This window comes from Anser brachyrhynchus (assembly GCF_964034855.1).
Source record: "Anser brachyrhynchus genome assembly, chromosome: Z".
In the NCBI taxonomy this organism is placed as follows: Eukaryota; Metazoa; Chordata; class Aves; order Anseriformes; family Anatidae; genus Anser; species Anser brachyrhynchus.
The window spans coordinates 24,181,510-24,199,249 of NC_137697.1; the positions used below are offsets into that span (position 1 = coordinate 24,181,510).

Consider the following 17,740-nt stretch of genomic DNA (forward strand, 5'->3'; position numbering starts at 1 on the left):
AAAAATAGTTAATAGCTAAAACATAACAATCTTAAAATAATCAAAATAGATTTCATACTTACAATTCTCCTCATTTTGGCTCTAAATATGCTACACTTTTAGAGGGAAATGTTTTGTTCAATACTTGCTTATGTGTTATTAAAGACTCATTTTGGTGATGTAGAAGACCATTTGTGCTGGTATGAGTTGAAGTAAGAGGCTCCTTTTAGAAGATGAGAGAAGGAAAGGGAAAGGGAGAAAACACAAGAAATGACAACAGGATAAAAATATATATACAGAAATTTAACTTCATTCTCACCATCTTTATTTATTTGCAGTATTCTGTTTGGACATCAGAAGAACAGCTCACATGATCTCAGTGGACATTCTGAGACCTAGAACACAATCTTGCTGGGTGGCTAAGCTGTTGCTTACAAACTGCCTATTAGCTTACAGAATGTTCAATGTGGTCTAACATTTTTTGCTATTTTTCTTTATTTTTATTAATAATTCTCTTAAGAGAAGTGAGCAGTGTCATACAAGGATCTGCAGATGACACAAACTTCAGTCAACGAAGAGCACAGATATGGACTGAAGGTAACTGATTGGTCAATACAAGATAAACTCAACTCAGTGCTGATTAATATAACTTTGTGGAAAATCTAAACTATTCTCATACCATCCAAGTTCAAAATGAATCGCATCAATGCCAGGAAAAAAAAAAAAGAGTGAGCCTAAGCACCATTATGAATTGTTTGGTGAAGATCAATGCTCAATGAATAAATGTAGTCCCAGGAAAAAAAGTAAATAAATACAAGATTTATAAAAAGTACAGTAAAGAATAACTAGAAAGTCAGAATTCTGCAGTATAAATTAATTGTATGGCATTGTCTTCACTACCATATATAAGTCCTGCCAATCATTCTCAAAACAGATGCCACAGAATTTATGGTGACTCTGAGAAAGATAGTAAGAATAATAACATGTCATGCACTACTTCTTCATAAAGAAAAAAGCTGAGAGGACTGAGAATATTGATCTCAGAATCAAGATTACATAACAAGAAATGACAAAATTTCACCAAAAATGGAGGAACGATTAGCAATTTCAATCAAATTGTGTCTCACAACATAAGAGCAAAATGACAAAATTAGAAATCACACTGCAACATTTAAGACTTAACAGAGCTTACCTTGTCTTTAAAATCTATGTGGTTTTGCAGTATAGCTCTATGGTAAGTGGCTGTCCTCACAAAATCCTGCATCATATTCTGTTGTTGAGACAGACTGCCATAAAACTAAAAGGAATGGAGGAGGGGAAGAAAAAAAGAGAGAGAGAGATAGACAGATAAATCCCATTTCTATCAGTCTTACCAGTACTTAAATTACAAAGGTCTTGACCAGTCTGAATAAACCTAAGCAATCTTTCTAACTGGCCTGGTGACTGAAGTCAGGAAAATAATGGCAATTTAGATTTCATAAACCGGCACTGAAAACTTTCATTACCTGAAAATACTGAGCAGCAGATGCTTCATCTGTTCTCTGACTGAACGCAGAGGTATCCTTCTTTTGGTTCCAGCGTATCTTCAGTACATTTGAAAGTATGTTGTATTCTGGAAAAGAAAAATAGAAAAGACACAAATGTAGCAAAAAATACAAGGATAGTAAATTAAGATGAACATCCAATGACAAGATAGGAACAGATTCAGTCATACTTGAGAGTAATGTTTCATTTGGCTTATGGTGTTCTTAAAGACACAGAAAATAGTTTCAAATTTTATTAAACAGAGAAGAATTTTTGCGAAGATCAGCATCTAAATTTTTTAAGAAGTACCTGGATGAATGCAACAATATTGTCAAGGATTCTTCATTCATGTTAGCTAACTACTGTAAATAATTGTAATGGTGAACTCTTAACAGAGGAGTAGGTGAAAATGAGACTCCACCTACTATTTCAGTTAAACTATACTAATCCAGTCTCCAGAGAGAGAGAACCACCTAGGGTTATTATGAAATACATATATTTGAGTTGGGAGATTTAAAAGCTAGAATAAAACACTCAAAATTTAATTGGCATAAAAAGCCAGGCTGAGCATCACTTATCTTCCTTTAGAAGCAGTCTAAGAAAAAAAAAGCTCAGACTGATAACATTTAGGCTTCTGTGGACAAAATCAATTCTCTTATTATCAAAGTAACAGGAAAATTCTAGTTGACCTAAAAACAAAACAAAACAAAGCAAAACAAAACAAAAAAACATAAAAAATAGTAAACAGAAGGGCTCCTGTCCCAATCTTAAAAAAATACCTGACCAACCTCTGAAACAAAGTAATTCCTTACATCCAAAAGACAAGCACATGCCAGTAAGTAAGCAGAGACAGTATCTAAAAATATTGAAAAACTGGCAGGTGTGAGCAGGGGCCGGGGGTGGGGGTGTGGGGGGGCAGGGGAGATCTTATAAATAGAGAATAAAATCAGAGATGAAACTTCTGCTTATACAAGGAAAAGAGAAGATAGAGAAATCAAGCCATATCCCATTTGTAATTTGCTAAATCAGACAGGAGACTCCTGTACAGTTCACAGATTTTCAATGAAAAATAACAAGTGCCTGAAGCATTTAAATATATGCACCTGTTAACTGCTCTAATTCTTTGGAGATAATTTGATAACAATTTGATAATTCAAATTATAGCCATTTGAAGTAAAGGGTCTGAAGTAAACATTAGAAATGACTCGTTAGTAAACTTCTCAAAACAGTAACCAAGAAGAAGGATTTCCCTTATCATTTCAGGAAATTATGAAATCTGAGAAACAAAAATTTTGTTGCACTTATCCTTCTCCAGTGCAGGAAGCTGGTATATCCAAAAGCAAAGAGGCAAAAGATAGCAAGTCATTTTCCATTTATCTTTGGAAATCATGACAAGTTCAATGTAAGGATATCTGGGAATGAAATCAAAGACCCGTGTCTACAGGAACTGACATAAATATAGTTAATGCAAAGCTACCTTTACTGAGTCAAAAAAGTAGGCAAGTAGGGCAAGACCCATTATAGAAAATTTTAAATACTTGGTAAAATTGTATAATAAAGACAGCAAAGACTATGGTAAAAGTTTTACAGCCTATTATTATTTTTATCCAAGCCTTCCATTCTTTACACAACTAGGAATCACTTAGGCTTGAAAACTGGATGAAAAAAGCTCCACTTCTGAGGCAGTCATATGTTGTTTCGAAAAAATGACAAATAACCATAGTTCCTCAGAGAAGTTTGAATGAATTGAAGGCACAGCCCCTTGAAGTTCTTGGGCAACTCCAAGCTAGACTAATATAACAAAGTTCACTCCTAAGCTCACTCCTGGAGAGTCAGGTCATTTTTCCTAGTTGAGATTATTACCATTCTAATAGTTGTAACGATACGACTTTGTCAAAAATCTGGAGCAACAGAATCATAGAATCACAGAATGGTTTGGGTTGGAATGGATCTTAAAGATCATCTAATTCCAACACCACTGCCCTGGGCAGGGACACCTCCCACCAGAACAGGTTGCTCAAAGCCCCATCCAGCCTGTCCTTGAACACTTCCAAGGACGGGGCATCCACAGCTTCTCTGGGCAGAGCTCTTAGAAGCATTACAGCATTAGTTTGCTATGAACAAGTAAGTTTAACCCAACAGTAGCAGAAAACTTAGGGCAGCAAATATTCTAAAATAAAACTCATACACCTATTCTGTAATTTGCTATAAACACAAGCACCCCACCTACTGATGAAATCTGCTAGAGTGCTCATCTATGTGCATTATTCTAGATCATTACTAGGTGAGATAAAGTCCTAACTAACTTCATAACTTCTGTCATATCGACTCAAGTGGGAAAAAGATGCCACACATCTGAATTTCGGGTGATATGAGGTCTCAAAATTGCTCAAGTTGGTCCAAAAGTAATTGTAAACTACAGTGAAAATGCACAGATGCTTTCAACATGCCCTTTTCACTCACATATATAAGGATGATGTTCAGAATGTAACAGTAAGTGATTGGATCATGACAAAAGATGAAGAAAAGCCCACATTACAGTGTCAGTTTTCTTCTGCAAGAAGCAAGAAACAGCTTAAAATAAATCAGTCATTCTGTTATTTCTCTGCCTTAGACAGCACCAGAAAAGCACCTAACAGCAGAGATTTTTCCATATATTAAGCTTATCCTTTTTTTTTTCTTCTTTCTTCTATCTGACTGTAACAGATAATGCTACAGTTTCAACAACATGCTTGTCTCCTTTCAAGTTGCACTTCACCATTATTTTCATACCTCTGCACAGACTTTTTGGCAACTCAGAAGAACATCTTTGGTGTCCTCCTGAAGAACTGATTTCAGAACCAGGGCAGGGTGAGAAAAATTGGAAGAAGGTACCCAGTGAGGTTATGCAGTGAACTTTTTTATCCATGGAAGTTTTCAAGACATAACTGTATAAAGCCCTGAGCAACCTTGGGTGGAACCTGCTTTGCAAAGGAGACTTGACCAGGTAACCAAATAAGCTCTCTTACAATTGAATTATTTTATGATTCTATGAAAAAAAAATGTATGACTTGCTTGTGGTACAGTACTCCTCTATATACAAGTAAGAATTTTGTACTTGGAGCTCTCCAAAGTGCTGGCAAATTACACAATTACTATTTGCTGAGTTGAGGAGATATCAACATAATAGACATAAAATAGAAAGAAATAACAAGAGGCTGGCAAAGTTCCTCCACAGTCTTTCATAATGAACCTCAGATGTCCTCAAAGCTTTCATAGTAGAGTATTTGTAACACCACAAAAAGCTCTGACAAGCTATAACAGAAAAAAAAAAGTGTAATTTAATTCATCTATCTCTAGAAAAATAGATACTAAAAATCCTCTCTATTAGATGGCAGTAAAGATGCAGGAATAAAAGAAGGAACAGCATTAGATCTAATACAGCTCAATCTTTTCACAAACTTTTAATCAAACTCCACATTCTACACATTTATTAATGACTAACACTGTGAGAAAAAACATCTGAGGATAAACAAAGAGCTTAATTTCAACTACTGTTAAAGTAGTTCTGTAAAAGAACTTCACTTTACTGTTTTTGTATGAGAAATGAAAAATACACTTGTGAAAAACAAAACAAAAACAAACTAAAAACAACCAGCAACAACAAAACAAACTTAATCACTTATCCATGAAAACTTAATGACTTCATCTTCGAGAAATACTCATATCTTTCTCTGATCCCATGCTGATTGAATAAATATACCATGAAAAGTCCACTCTTGGCATGAATTTGCTACTCTTTACTTCTTTTCATCTGTTCAGTGATTTCTTTTTCTTCTGAACACTTACAAATACAGCATTCACCAAAAATCTTTTAGTTGCTTCTACTTACTAAACAGCAATAACTAAATACCAGGTTTAAGAAAGGAATTATTGTTGCAGATGTGAATTTAGGATTTTGTTTTGCTTTTGAATGCAAACAGTTAAAGGATTCAAAAGGAAATCACTTAGGGTATCCAAAATTGCCCAGGAATTTTTCATAAGAATTACTACCAGTTTCAAATATTTTCTGAGAATTCAGATATATATTCATTTATGTGACTCTCAGGGCAAACTGCCAAATAATAAATTTTTGCATATTAAGAAATACACAGAATTATGTATATTAAATAGAGAAAAAAATGGAGTAAGCTATTGTGCACTCTCTGCACATGACACAAAGTACACAAACCATTTTGTCTCTCTTTAGCACAGACAACGAACATTATGTTTCTCCCTTTTGTAGACTGTCCCAAAAGAAAGCAAAGCATTTCTCTTGAGTCTGTTTTATATCCAGCAAGTCTATTTCTTATATCCAACAACTATTTACAATAGCCTATCTTCTCTCCATTTGCTTCTGCACGCAAATACACTACGCTTTTATCTTCTTATTTTTTCTATAAAGGAAATTCTTTATTAGCTTAGACATCATTGTGCTTGTGATATAAAATATAGTTTTATGTGCATATTGATTAAGGTCCTTAAAATGAAATATAACTTTGGTCTTCCTAAGAATCTGGGAACTTAATCTGTCGTACAGAGAAATACATGAAGAACTGTCCCTAGCTTTTATGAAAACTGGATTTTCTTCTTTCTTTAATGGTAGAAGCGGACAAGAAAAGAATCCACACCAAAAGCAGACAGCCTGGACTACTGGTGGGTCACTTATTTTAAAACCAGGAGTTAAGCATACAAAACCAAAAATGAGCAAAGTATTTCTCAAGAACAGACAAAGGCTATTTGCTGTTAATACTCAGTCCTATGTTCATCATCAAGTTTCTAGCACTCAGCGAATCTTTTCCTTTGAGGCTCTAGGGAATTGACTTTCTCATCTCAGGGAACAATCAGCTAACCTCTTCAGATCTTCTATCATCTTTACAAAATCAATCTTGGCTATAATGCTTCTTTATTGGAGTGTATTGCCTAGTAATCTGAGTGTACTGCGTAGAATGTCACCACTTTTTATTCAGTCCTGAATTTTTGTCTGCTTATCTATATTAAAAAAATAAATAAAATTTTTAAACAGGATTCTGCTTACTCATGAAATTTGTGGGGTTATCAGGGGTTATACATCAAAACAAAAGGTCTTCTGCAAAATCCAAATTCATGTGCTTTTGTCTGGGGGGGGGTGGGCACAGGTACTTCTTAATGCCATGCTAAGCCTTCTTTCTAACCTCCAAACTATTTCACTAGCTTTATTGTCTGGGAAAACTGTAAACTGAGAAGAACATAGAAACTCTTCTTAAACAGTCTTGGCTGTCTTCAAAGAAATATCTTACAATTTTCACTGACTGAAAAACAAAATCCCTGTGCTATCACCACCCCAATCACTTAAATCAACCAGCAGGTTGAAAAAAAACTCAAAACTTAACAAGACTTACAGATGTGTTGCAATAGTGTCATATTAATGGCTCAAGACTTTCAATTACAGAGGTAAGAAGAAATATTTATTGTCTTTTCATTTACACTTTTCCGTATATCCCCCTCTCACCTTAAAGAATGCATTATTAGATTTCAAAACAAAACTCTCACCCAGCCACTGACAAGGCAAGAAGTACTTCCACTTTTGTAGACCAAAGTGCTTTTGCAAGAATCTTGTTTAGAAAAAAGAAAAGGTTTCCCCTGCAAATAACTTCATAAACGAACATTAAAAATATAACTCTTAAACATTTTCTTTGAAACCCAAGCTTGTTAGGATTTTGATTTGTTTTCATTTCCCTGTTTTTTAAAATTTATGTCTTATAACAGGTACTCCTCTGAAAATTTTCACCTTGACAGAAAGCTGTATTTTGCTGAAAAATGGGGGAATTTGTGTGTAAAGTTTTGACTAGATATGCGTCTCAGCTAACTCGTATTTGCTGTTAGATATTGAACCTGAACTAATCAATTGTGCAGTCTGATAACTCGTTGGAACTATTCCGCAGATATTACTATAGTGATAGCCTAAAAACTGCACTGGGTAGACACTGAATTAAGGCCAGCTAGAACTGATTCTCATGACCAAAGAGAACAGGAATATCCTCCCAAAGAGTTCTGCTCCCTTCTCAAAAATGAAAGAAGCTCCAGAACTCTAGCAGTTTCCACAGGGATATTCATACCCTGCTCCTGGTAATTTGTCACTTGAATAGTTGCACACTGCATAAACAGAACTTCCGTACCGATTTCTCTTTACAAAGTGCTTATCCTCATGGCAGAAGACACATACAAAACCACAAGATATTAAAGTCGTGCACCTCACTCATCTGCTCAAAATAGATGGGATTCCATTACTAGTCTAAAGGGTGAAGAGAATGGAGTAGTAGCAAAACAAAACAAAGCAAAACATAACAACACAAAAAGATCTAGCATTAAACTTGGATGGCTGGTGAGGGAGAAATGGAGGGAAAATAAACACAGAACAAAACAAAACAAAAAATCCATACAAAGAATAAGAGAAAAGAAGCCCAGTGGGGAATAAAAAACAAAACAACAACAACAACAAACAACACAAACAAAACAAACACAAAACCACAAACCACATAGAGCACCAATCCGAAACAATGATACTTTCAATAAACCAATAAATAAATGTATTTACCAACAGACATTTGATTTTCTGATCTAGGGAGTTTTGCTAAACGCTTTAGAGAAGTGCTATTCCCACAACATTTTGCACTATGTGCTACAGGCTACTACTAAAATGCAGTACCTATATTATGCAGTCAATTTGGCCTGCAATTGATGACAGGTATACAGCCATAACTTTGTATGGGTTTGGAAACAAACACAACATACAATCATAGAATTGTTTGGCTTACAAGAGGCCTTAAAGATCATCTAGTTCCAACTCCCCTGCCATGGGCAGAGACATCTCCCTCTAGACCAGGATGCCCAAAGCCCCATCCAGCCTGGCCTTGAGCACTTCCAGGGATGGGGTATTCACAACTTCTCTGGGCAACCTGTTCCAATGCCTCACCACCCTCACACTGAAGAATTTCTTCCTTATGTCTAATATAAACTAATCTGATTTCAGTTTAAAACCATTCCACCTTGTCCTGTCGCTACAATTCCTGATAAAGATTCTGTCCCTAGTCTTTCTTGTAGGACTCCTCTAAGTATTGGAATGTCAGTGTAAGGTATCCCTGTAGCCTTCTCTTCTCCAGGTGAATAACCCAAACTTTCTCAGCCTTTCTTTACACTAGAGGTGCTCCAGATGATCCTCAGATCATCTTCGTGGCCCTCCTCTGAACCCCCTTTAACAGGTCTATGTCTTATGCTGCAGGTTCCAGAGCTGAACACAGTACTCCAGGGTAGGTCTCACGAGAGAAGAGTAGAGGGGAAATCCCTCATCCTGCTGGCCGTTCTTTTTTTGATGCAGCCCAGGATATGATTGGTTTTCTGGGCTGCAAGAACAAATTGCTGGCTCATGTCAAACTTTTCATCCACCACTACCCTCAAGTCCTTCTCTGGAGAGCTGCTCTCTATCCACTCATTGCTCAGCCTGTTTCATGTTTAGGATTGTCCCAACCCAGGTGTACGACCTTGCACTTGGCCTTATTCAACTGAATGCTGTTCACATATGACCACCTCTCAAGCCTGTCCAAGTCCTTGTGGATAGCATCCCTTCCCTCAAGCATGTCGAACACACCACACAGCTCGGTGATGCTGATAAACTCGCAGAGGATACATTCGATCCCACTGTCCATGTCACTGACAAAGATGTTAAACAGCACCTGTCCCAGTACTGACCCCACAGGAATACCATTTGTTACTAGTATCTACCTGAATGTCAAGCCATTCACCACAATTCTTTGAGTGCACCATCTAGCCAATTGTTTATCTACCTAGTGGTTCATTCGTTAAATCCACATCTCTCCAATTTGGAGACAAGGATGTCATGTGTCAAATGCTTTGCACAAGTCCAGGTAGATGAAATCAGTTGCTCTTCCCCTATCCACCAATGCCATAACCACATCATAGAAGGCCACCAAACTTGTCAGGCATGACTTGCCCTTAGTGAAGCCATGTTGGCTGTAACCAATCATCTCCTTATTTTCTACAGACCTTAGCAGAGTTTCCAGGAAGATCTGCTCCATGATCTTGTTGGGCAAGCGGTGAGAATGACTGGCCTGTAGTTCCCTGGGTCTTCGTTTTTTTCCTTTTTAAAAATGGGCGTTATGTTTCCCCTTTTCCAGTCACCAGGAACTTCACCAGACTGCTACAACTTCTCAACTGTGATTGATAGTGGCTTATCAAATTCATCTGGCAGTTCCCTCAGAATCCTTGGATGCATCTCATCAGGCCCAATGGACTTGTGCATGTTCAGGTTCCTTAGATGGTCTCAGACCTGATCCTCTCCCTACAGTGAGCGGTTCATCGTTCTTCCAGTCCCTACCTTTGCCTTCTGTGACTTGGGCTGTATGGCTAGAACATACCCTGGTGAAGATGGAGGCATAAAAGTCATTGAGTACCTCAGCCTTCTCCATATTCCGGGTAACCAGGTCTCCTGTTTCCTTTCAGAGAGGGTCCACATTTTTCCTAGTCTTCCTTTTATCACTGACGTACTTACAGAAGACCTTCTTGATACCATTGATGTCCCTGTCCAGATTCAATTCTCTCTGGGCTTTAGCTTTCCTAGCTTGATCCCTCACTACATGGACAATTTCACTGTATTCCTTCCAGGCTACCTGTCCTTGCTTCCACCCTCTCTAGGTTTTGTTTTTGTATCTAAGCTTGGTCAGGAGATCATTGTTCCTCCATGGAGGCCTCCTGGCATTTTTGCCTGACTTCCTCTCTGCTGCTATGCACTGCTCTTGAGCTTGGAAGAGGTGATCCTTGGACATTAGTCAGTTCTCTTGGGCTCCTTTTCCCTCCAGGGCTTATCCCATGGTACTGGGAGGATCTACCAAGTAGATACCTGAAGGGACCAAATTCTGCTCTGCCAAAGTCCACAGCTGTGAACTTGAATTGTGCCCTTCTTGCTGTACTAAGGATCTTGAATTCCACCATTTCATGGTTACTGCAGGCAAGGATGCCTTTGAGTTTCTTATTCCCCAGAAGCTCCTCCTTGTTGGTATGAATGAGGTCCAGCATAGCACTTTTCCTCATTGACTCCTCTGTCACTTGGAGAAGAAAGTTATCATCAATGCATTCTCAGAACCTCTTGGATTGCTTATGCCATACTATGTTGTCCCTTCAACAGATATTGAGGTGGTTGAAACCCCCCATTAGGCTTGTGAATGTGAGGCTGCTCCTACCTGTCTTCAGAGGCTCTCATCTACTCAGTCTTCATGGTCAGGTGTCCCGTAGTGGACCCCCACACTATAATGTTACCTGTCTTTGCCCTCCTTTTAATCCTAACCCATAAACTCTCAACTGGCTCCTCATTCACCCCCAGGCAGACAGAGTTCCATGCACTTCAGCTGGTCATTGACATAGATGGCAGTATCACCCCCCTCATCTGTATGGTAGTCCATGACTACATCAGACAAGACTACATTACAAGACTACATCAAACAATAAGATTGGTCAACCTGTCTCCTGTTATTAAGTGGGACACAGTCTTCCATTTGGAACAACAGAGTTGAACAATATCTAAATAATAAAATGCCTGCTTTGGAAAAAAATAGAAATGGGAAGTAAAAATATAGTAAACTGATCAAGGCTAGATTACCATCCAAGATGTCCAAAGTTGGAGTACTATCTCCAAAAAAGGAAGAACATCTTTTTGTTTTTATTCATTTTTAAGGAGACTTCAGACATTCACAGTGACACCTATTACAAGTACCTCAGTAAAATTCCAGGAATGTTCACCACACATAGTCAAAAAAGCTTCCAGAAATCCTTGAGTTTACATCTGTTTGACAGCATTTGCTCAAAAGATTTTTGATACACACCTTTTAACAAAATATACACATTTCATAGTTATAAACAGAACAGACTGGACTAATAAGATTCTGTTCATTTTAACAACTCATTTACAAATACTTCAATCACCATTATAAAATTCTGCTCTGAATGTGACTGAATATTAAAACACAATTTGCAGACTGGGTCACTTACCGGAATACTACTTTAAGATTCAAATTCTGCAGTGTACTTTTAAACTTTTTTATTAGTCTTGATTTCTGCACTGGGAATGGTTTGTTCCACACATACTACTCGGGGAATCATTTCAAGCATCAGCACATTAGAATTCAATGCTTGGAAATTCAGTCAGCACTCAAGGGACTCAATCAGTTGTACATTTTTACAGGAAACATGACTTATGGCATTGTGTCATGCTGCATCAGAAGCTGGATTCCACATGTTCCAAATCTCATTATTAATTTCCTAAGTCACACTTTTCCCAAAGCAAAAATCTTTTACATTTTTAGCAATAGTAACATACACTTTCTGTGGTAAGCAGAAAGCAAAATACTGTACTACCTCCAAACTAAATATTCTAACTAAAATAAATTTCCTTCTAACAGAACATTCCATCCATTAGTAAGTAATTCACATTTGAACTAAAACAAAAATGATGCCAGATTCACAGAGCAGTCAGTTATTATCAAAAAGAATATTAAAGGAGTACCTTTAATTCAAGCTTCAATCACAGCCTAAAGCAATGTGAATTAGCAGATGCAAAAGTTTCCCCCCACGTCAGTCTCACACTAAAAGTGTTACCTAAAGAATATTCATAATTCATAAAATGACTTTATGAAGTATCTAAATTTACATGTTTCACTTTTTTTTAGAACAACCATTAGAGTTGTATTAAGCAACAGAGAGACAAATGGGTTTTAAAGCTGTAGTTAGATTTACATAAAGGTTGCAAAAATTATTGTCATATTGCAAAACTCTTAACACTATATTTTTGGAACTTTTAAACATATTAAGAATTGGATCTTTTACTTTATTCATCCTCAAAATAATGTGATTTTTTATATAAACAATCTTCCTCAAAACACACCTTAAGCTTTAATGACAGATGAATGCTTTAATGAAGAAAGATTATTTGGCTTAATAAAGTACAATAGGATGAAATGGAAATATTGAGGCAGATATGGTTGATGTAGGTGGCTTACTTGTGTCTACTAGATGTAAACAGCCACAGTATTGAAAGTCTTGGTATATGAAAGGTCTAGCAACACTTAGGGAGAGCCTCGTTGAATGGGTAGACACAGACATGTCTTGCTGTCTGGTAGCACAGAATTAGTGGCTATTTTAGAGTATTACAAATTGCCAAAAAGCTGGAGATTGATCTTTTTTTCCAATCCCTTTTAATTTGTCCTCCCAGGAATCAGAATCAACAAGTATTTTAAAATGCTAATTCTAAAAAACATTCCCACAGAAATGTTCAAGGAAAGTCTGGAGAAACACAAACTACTGAAAATAGTGCCAGAAGTGCTCAGGCCTTGAGCTTCCCTTAGATTCTACACCTTGAAAACAGTGAGTCAGCTCAAAACACTACAGAACTTTTGTATAGCTGCCTTTAACTGGATGAAGAAAAGCAACGCCATAGAAAATCACAGACTGAGACAGTGGCAAACCCAAAGGTCTGAACAGCAAGACTAATGGATATAGATACCAGCAGCAGGCACAGTCACTGGTAGCCTCCTCTGTTCAGATTTACAGATAGATGAACAGTCTCCAAAATCACATGATGAGTATTTGTTCTTGCACACCGTAGTCCTCAACTCCAAACACAACCTGGAAAATTATTAACAGACACCTATTTCCTTGGAATCTGAAGAGGTCAAACTGATGGCTGCATATTCCCAAAGGCCATCCAGTGTTTGGGATATACGCATACATGATTTAACTCAGAGAAAATACCTACAAAGCTTAGAGCCATTATATGACAGTGGACAAATGCAGAAACTGAAGTGTAACACAGAACCAATATCTCTGCCCCAGAGGTGATAAGTTAAGGATGACAATTGTGCATGCAGTATGGCTTAAAAAAAAAAAAAAAATCAAACCCTTTCTGATCTGGGAGTCATTTCAGTAGTAGAACCTCCTACTGCTTCTCTGAGACTAGCAAATGCTAGATTTCATAATTCCTGCTAGTTGCAATTACAGTCTGTGTGTTGAAAGTTCTCTTAAAAAGTTGCACCTCATTGTTCATGCAGTAAAACTCTGCACGAGTTTCAAGATGCAATATTAAAAACATTTGTGAATTTTACTGTGTTTTAAATTGACTGAAACAAAATAAGACTTACGCAAGCCAAACTCTTTTTTTTCTTTTGCTGAAAACTAGAGTCACTACTTCACACAGAATCTGGCGAGGAACCACGGTGTCATTTTGGTTGTTTACTTCGTGAACCTTATTATTAGGTACAAATTCTTACATTTAAACAGCTGAACAGCTTCCTTCCAACTACTTGGTCTTCAGGTAAATCCATTAGTTGTCTCTACTCACTGTGCTTTGCATTGCATGACTGAGCAGTCATGGAGTCACACTAAGCCGAGTCCCTCTGGATGAAATTAAACCAAAATATGCATTCCAGGAATAAACTTCAACAGTCAATGCGTATTAAGTCTATGAGACTAGTCTAGATCTAGTTCAAAGTATACACACCCTCTATTCCTGCTTCCTTCTCAAATAAGTACAGTTTGCATACCAGGTCTTCAGCACCAATTGTTCTGTTCTACAGATTTGTTTCTTCAGGACTGTCTGGTTAATGGGATCAGAGCTCAATAGATCAATATGTCATTCTGTGAAATAATAATTGAGGGGAAAAAAAATCATCATAAGACATACTACGTTCCTTTGCTTAAATTATACTACACTAACAGCATGTGCAGTCTATATACACAAAATAACTATGTATACCTTTAATATATGTATTATATATATATTAATATGCATACACAGACATACACTTTTATGTCTCTATCTCAGTTCTGTACGTGGATATCTACAAGTAATATATGCTATAAATAACTGCAAACTGTAAGAAGCCCATTTTTATTTTCCTGAACCGTGCTTCTATGTAAGTGGCACAGATAATTAGAGCTGACAAGTTTTAAGATGAGTTTTGCTAGTAAATAAACATCTGCAAAGTACTGGTATGTCTAACGTCTGGATGCACTGTGAAAGTGGCTAGTGAACAGAGTTAGGTTTGAAAGAGAAGGAATCCACATTCTGCCAAAATCTGAAAGAACAATTTATCCTATGCTCATGAACTAATTCTGTGCTAAATTAAGCAGGGCATTTCCACCATGGAGTAGAAAGCTACATACCAAATCTGCCACAGATGAGTTACTGACTGGTTGGTTGATCTGTTACAGAGAAATGATCTTTGTTTTGGGGGGGAAATTAAAAAAAAGCCTTTAGGCTACTAACTTTCATATTTATTGCCTGCATGATCCTTCTCAGATGTTTAACATATGTTCAGCAGGAAATGGAAGATACAGTCTGTGATTTATGATGGAAGTCAAACAGCAATTCTCTGTGTGGGCACAAGCAGGGCATTAATTTCCCTCTCCCCTCATTCCTCACTCGTCATCTTCCTCTACCTTCCTAAATGACAGCGGACTTAAAAATCCTAAGGCTTTTACACTGCATTTTCATAGTTAACACTTTTAACATACCAACAAGGAGTTTTCAGATGTTTTTTGAATTACAGAATCATTTTTATTTATATACTATACACATATAAGCATTTGAAAATTCATAAAAGTGAGACTAACACCTGCACTTGTATGCAGTTAAAAACAAACAAACAAAAAGTTGGCTTCTTCTTTAAAGGTTTGTCTTCTTTGTAAAAGCAGATACAGTTCTCAAGATTAGGGACTGCCTGATATACTTAACACGTAGAAGAAGGTACCAGAAAACTATTGCTATGATGTGGGGAAAAAACATCCTATCAGTGACTTTCAGTTTAACACAGCATGCAAGACAGAAATATTGACACTCAATTTTGCCATGTTAACAACCAATCAGAAATAATAAATTAAGAGACTATCTATACGGTTCTGATCTATTTCACGATATTTAGCTATATAAATTACCTAAATATAAATCACCACGGAATACAGCTAAAGAGGGGATTGAATTTACCTCTTAATCTTCAAAGTACCCCTCCCAGGAATAAGACCATACTGTGCAGAAACTATTTTTTTTTCCAAATACTTGTTTATAAAGGAGGAGGACAGAACTAACAGGAACTACTTTTGTCTTGGGGTCCCAAACAATCAGTGCCTTTTGGAATCAGGACCTGCATAGGTAAGTAAGACATGGTAGAGATTGTAGTCCAAAGAGTAGAGAAAAACTTGTCCGTCTCCCACCTTAATTACTTGTTATTAGCTATCTGTGCAATAAGCCAAGTAAATAGCTGAACAACCTAATCTTAAGTATCTTTTCAGTTATGATATGGTACTCTGTAAGTGCCAACACCAAATTGCAGGCTCAAGAGAAAGAGCTCAGTGAAAACACAATGCTGAATTGTAATTCTCAAATATACAAATTAAAAACAAACAACAAAACACATCGCAGCACAACACTAACAGTCATTCTTTGGTTACATTCATATTGTTTTGTAAACTAAGAGACTGCAAATGTGAAAAGTTTTTCTTGATGAATACAGATGAAAGGTAGGACTTTAAAGGCCACCAAGATTTGGCACCCAACTGAAAAATTGGGTGAGTCTAAAAACTGCATTTTCTATTACAGAGAGACAGAAGAGTGCATGTATTGTGTCTGTGTGACCATTCCGAGTTTCTATGAACTCATTGCACAAACCCATACATGTCAAAATTCTCAGCCTTTGATGCTTCGAAACACGTACGTATCTTTAAATAAGCTGCCAAATAGCAAAAGTACTTGTTCTGTGACTCAGTTTCCGCACAACATAAAATGGAAATAACCATAATGGACTCCTCTGGAAATCACAAGTCCTGCTGATATAGTTCTGCTATGTAAGAGCTCCTGGTTCTTGTTAAAGAGGAAGCTGTATGTTACCTGTAGTTACACAATTTCAAAATGAGTTGCAGCCATGCAACTCATACACACTACTCAGAATACACAGGCAGTCTTTTGAATTTGCTTGCAAAAGAACTAAGAATGCTTTTGAAAAAGACAGTAAGAAGACGGGAATATAGTACATAATAGAAAGTAGCAGTTGTTGCATTTATTAAAAAAATGTGATTTAGAACCATAAAAATATAAAGCCAACATTTTACTAAACTAGTTATGTTTCTGTAACAGTGAGTTTCTTTTTGCCATCACTACTCACAAAATATCCTAAGAAGTGCAGGTGTATATTAAAGTACTTTAATTAATTATTCAGATGAACAGATCTGTAAGACAACATCTGAATGTCAGACAGCAAGTGGCAGATTGCTCATATAAAGCATTATTACATTTACCAGTTATTACAGTTCATTAATTTAAGTTACATGAGTCTGTTATCTACATCTGCTTTTTCTTCAGAAAATGAATGTGCAGTTGCTTTGTTAAAAAACTTATATTCCCCGTGGGAATGGTCCATACTCCAAAAGAGACAGTTGCAGTGGGTCAGAGGCAGATGAAGTTGTGTAAATCATCATAACAAAATGTAATATTTAAATAGCCAGCATAAAACAGTAGTAGAAGACAACAACATGTTTTAAAGCAAACTTTACCAATACAGTAGGATGACAGGACAGAGAAGATAGCCATAAACGCAAGATGTACTTACCGACTTGTGACTTGAATCGAAGCAAGACACTCTTGCATCCCAGTGTAATTAACAAAGAGTCTTTTCCCACACGACAGTATTCGGTGTTCCTGTTAACCAAGCATTTAAGCACACAGATGCCATCAGCTGAAGGGAAAAAAAATACTTTAGAAAACTTTAAGTGGTTAAAAACAAAGCCATATAACGAACTAGATGTCTCTTTTGATTAACAATATACATAAACGTGTATCTGAAGTATACAACCTGGGAGGCAATAAATTTTCTCTAAAATGTTCTTTCTTAAGCTGATTTTCCAGTCATCTACAGCTTTGCAAAAAATTCATCCAACCTATCATACATACTTCCTTGAAGTTGCCCTGTCCTCAGAAGAAGGAAAGATAAGTGCCTAAATTAATTTTTTACCTCAATCCTAACAAGGTCATAAATGAACATTATTTCTACTTGTTTTGTTTCCACAATTCCATATGCACATTTCTTGATAATCTCTAGAGAAGCTGCTCAGGCACATGAAATGGCAGGGAAAAGAGTCAGGAATAAATTACATCAACTAAACAAGACATAACCCATCTTTT

The 17,740-nt window shown here is 36.7% G+C and overlaps 1 protein-coding gene across 4 annotated transcripts in view; it reads right to left on the reverse strand.

Moving 5' to 3' along the window:
• Nucleotides 1-17,740, reverse strand: part of LOC308185822 (histone-arginine methyltransferase CARM1-like) — a gene marked incomplete at its 3' end in the record, with an annotated part of 77,953 nt that overhangs the window by 37,132 nt on the left and 23,081 nt on the right. For all 4 annotated transcript variants that reach the window (XM_080574380.1, XM_080574378.1, XM_080574377.1 and 1 more), the window contains exons 2-4: nt 17,169-17,294; nt 1,485-1,591; nt 1,172-1,276 (exon numbers count right to left, since the gene is read on the reverse strand). In XM_080574380.1, the coding sequence (XP_080430506.1) occupies nt 1,172-1,276; nt 1,485-1,591; nt 17,169-17,294 (338 nt within the window). The remainder of the gene's footprint in view (nt 1-1,171; nt 1,277-1,484; nt 1,592-17,168; nt 17,295-17,740) is intronic.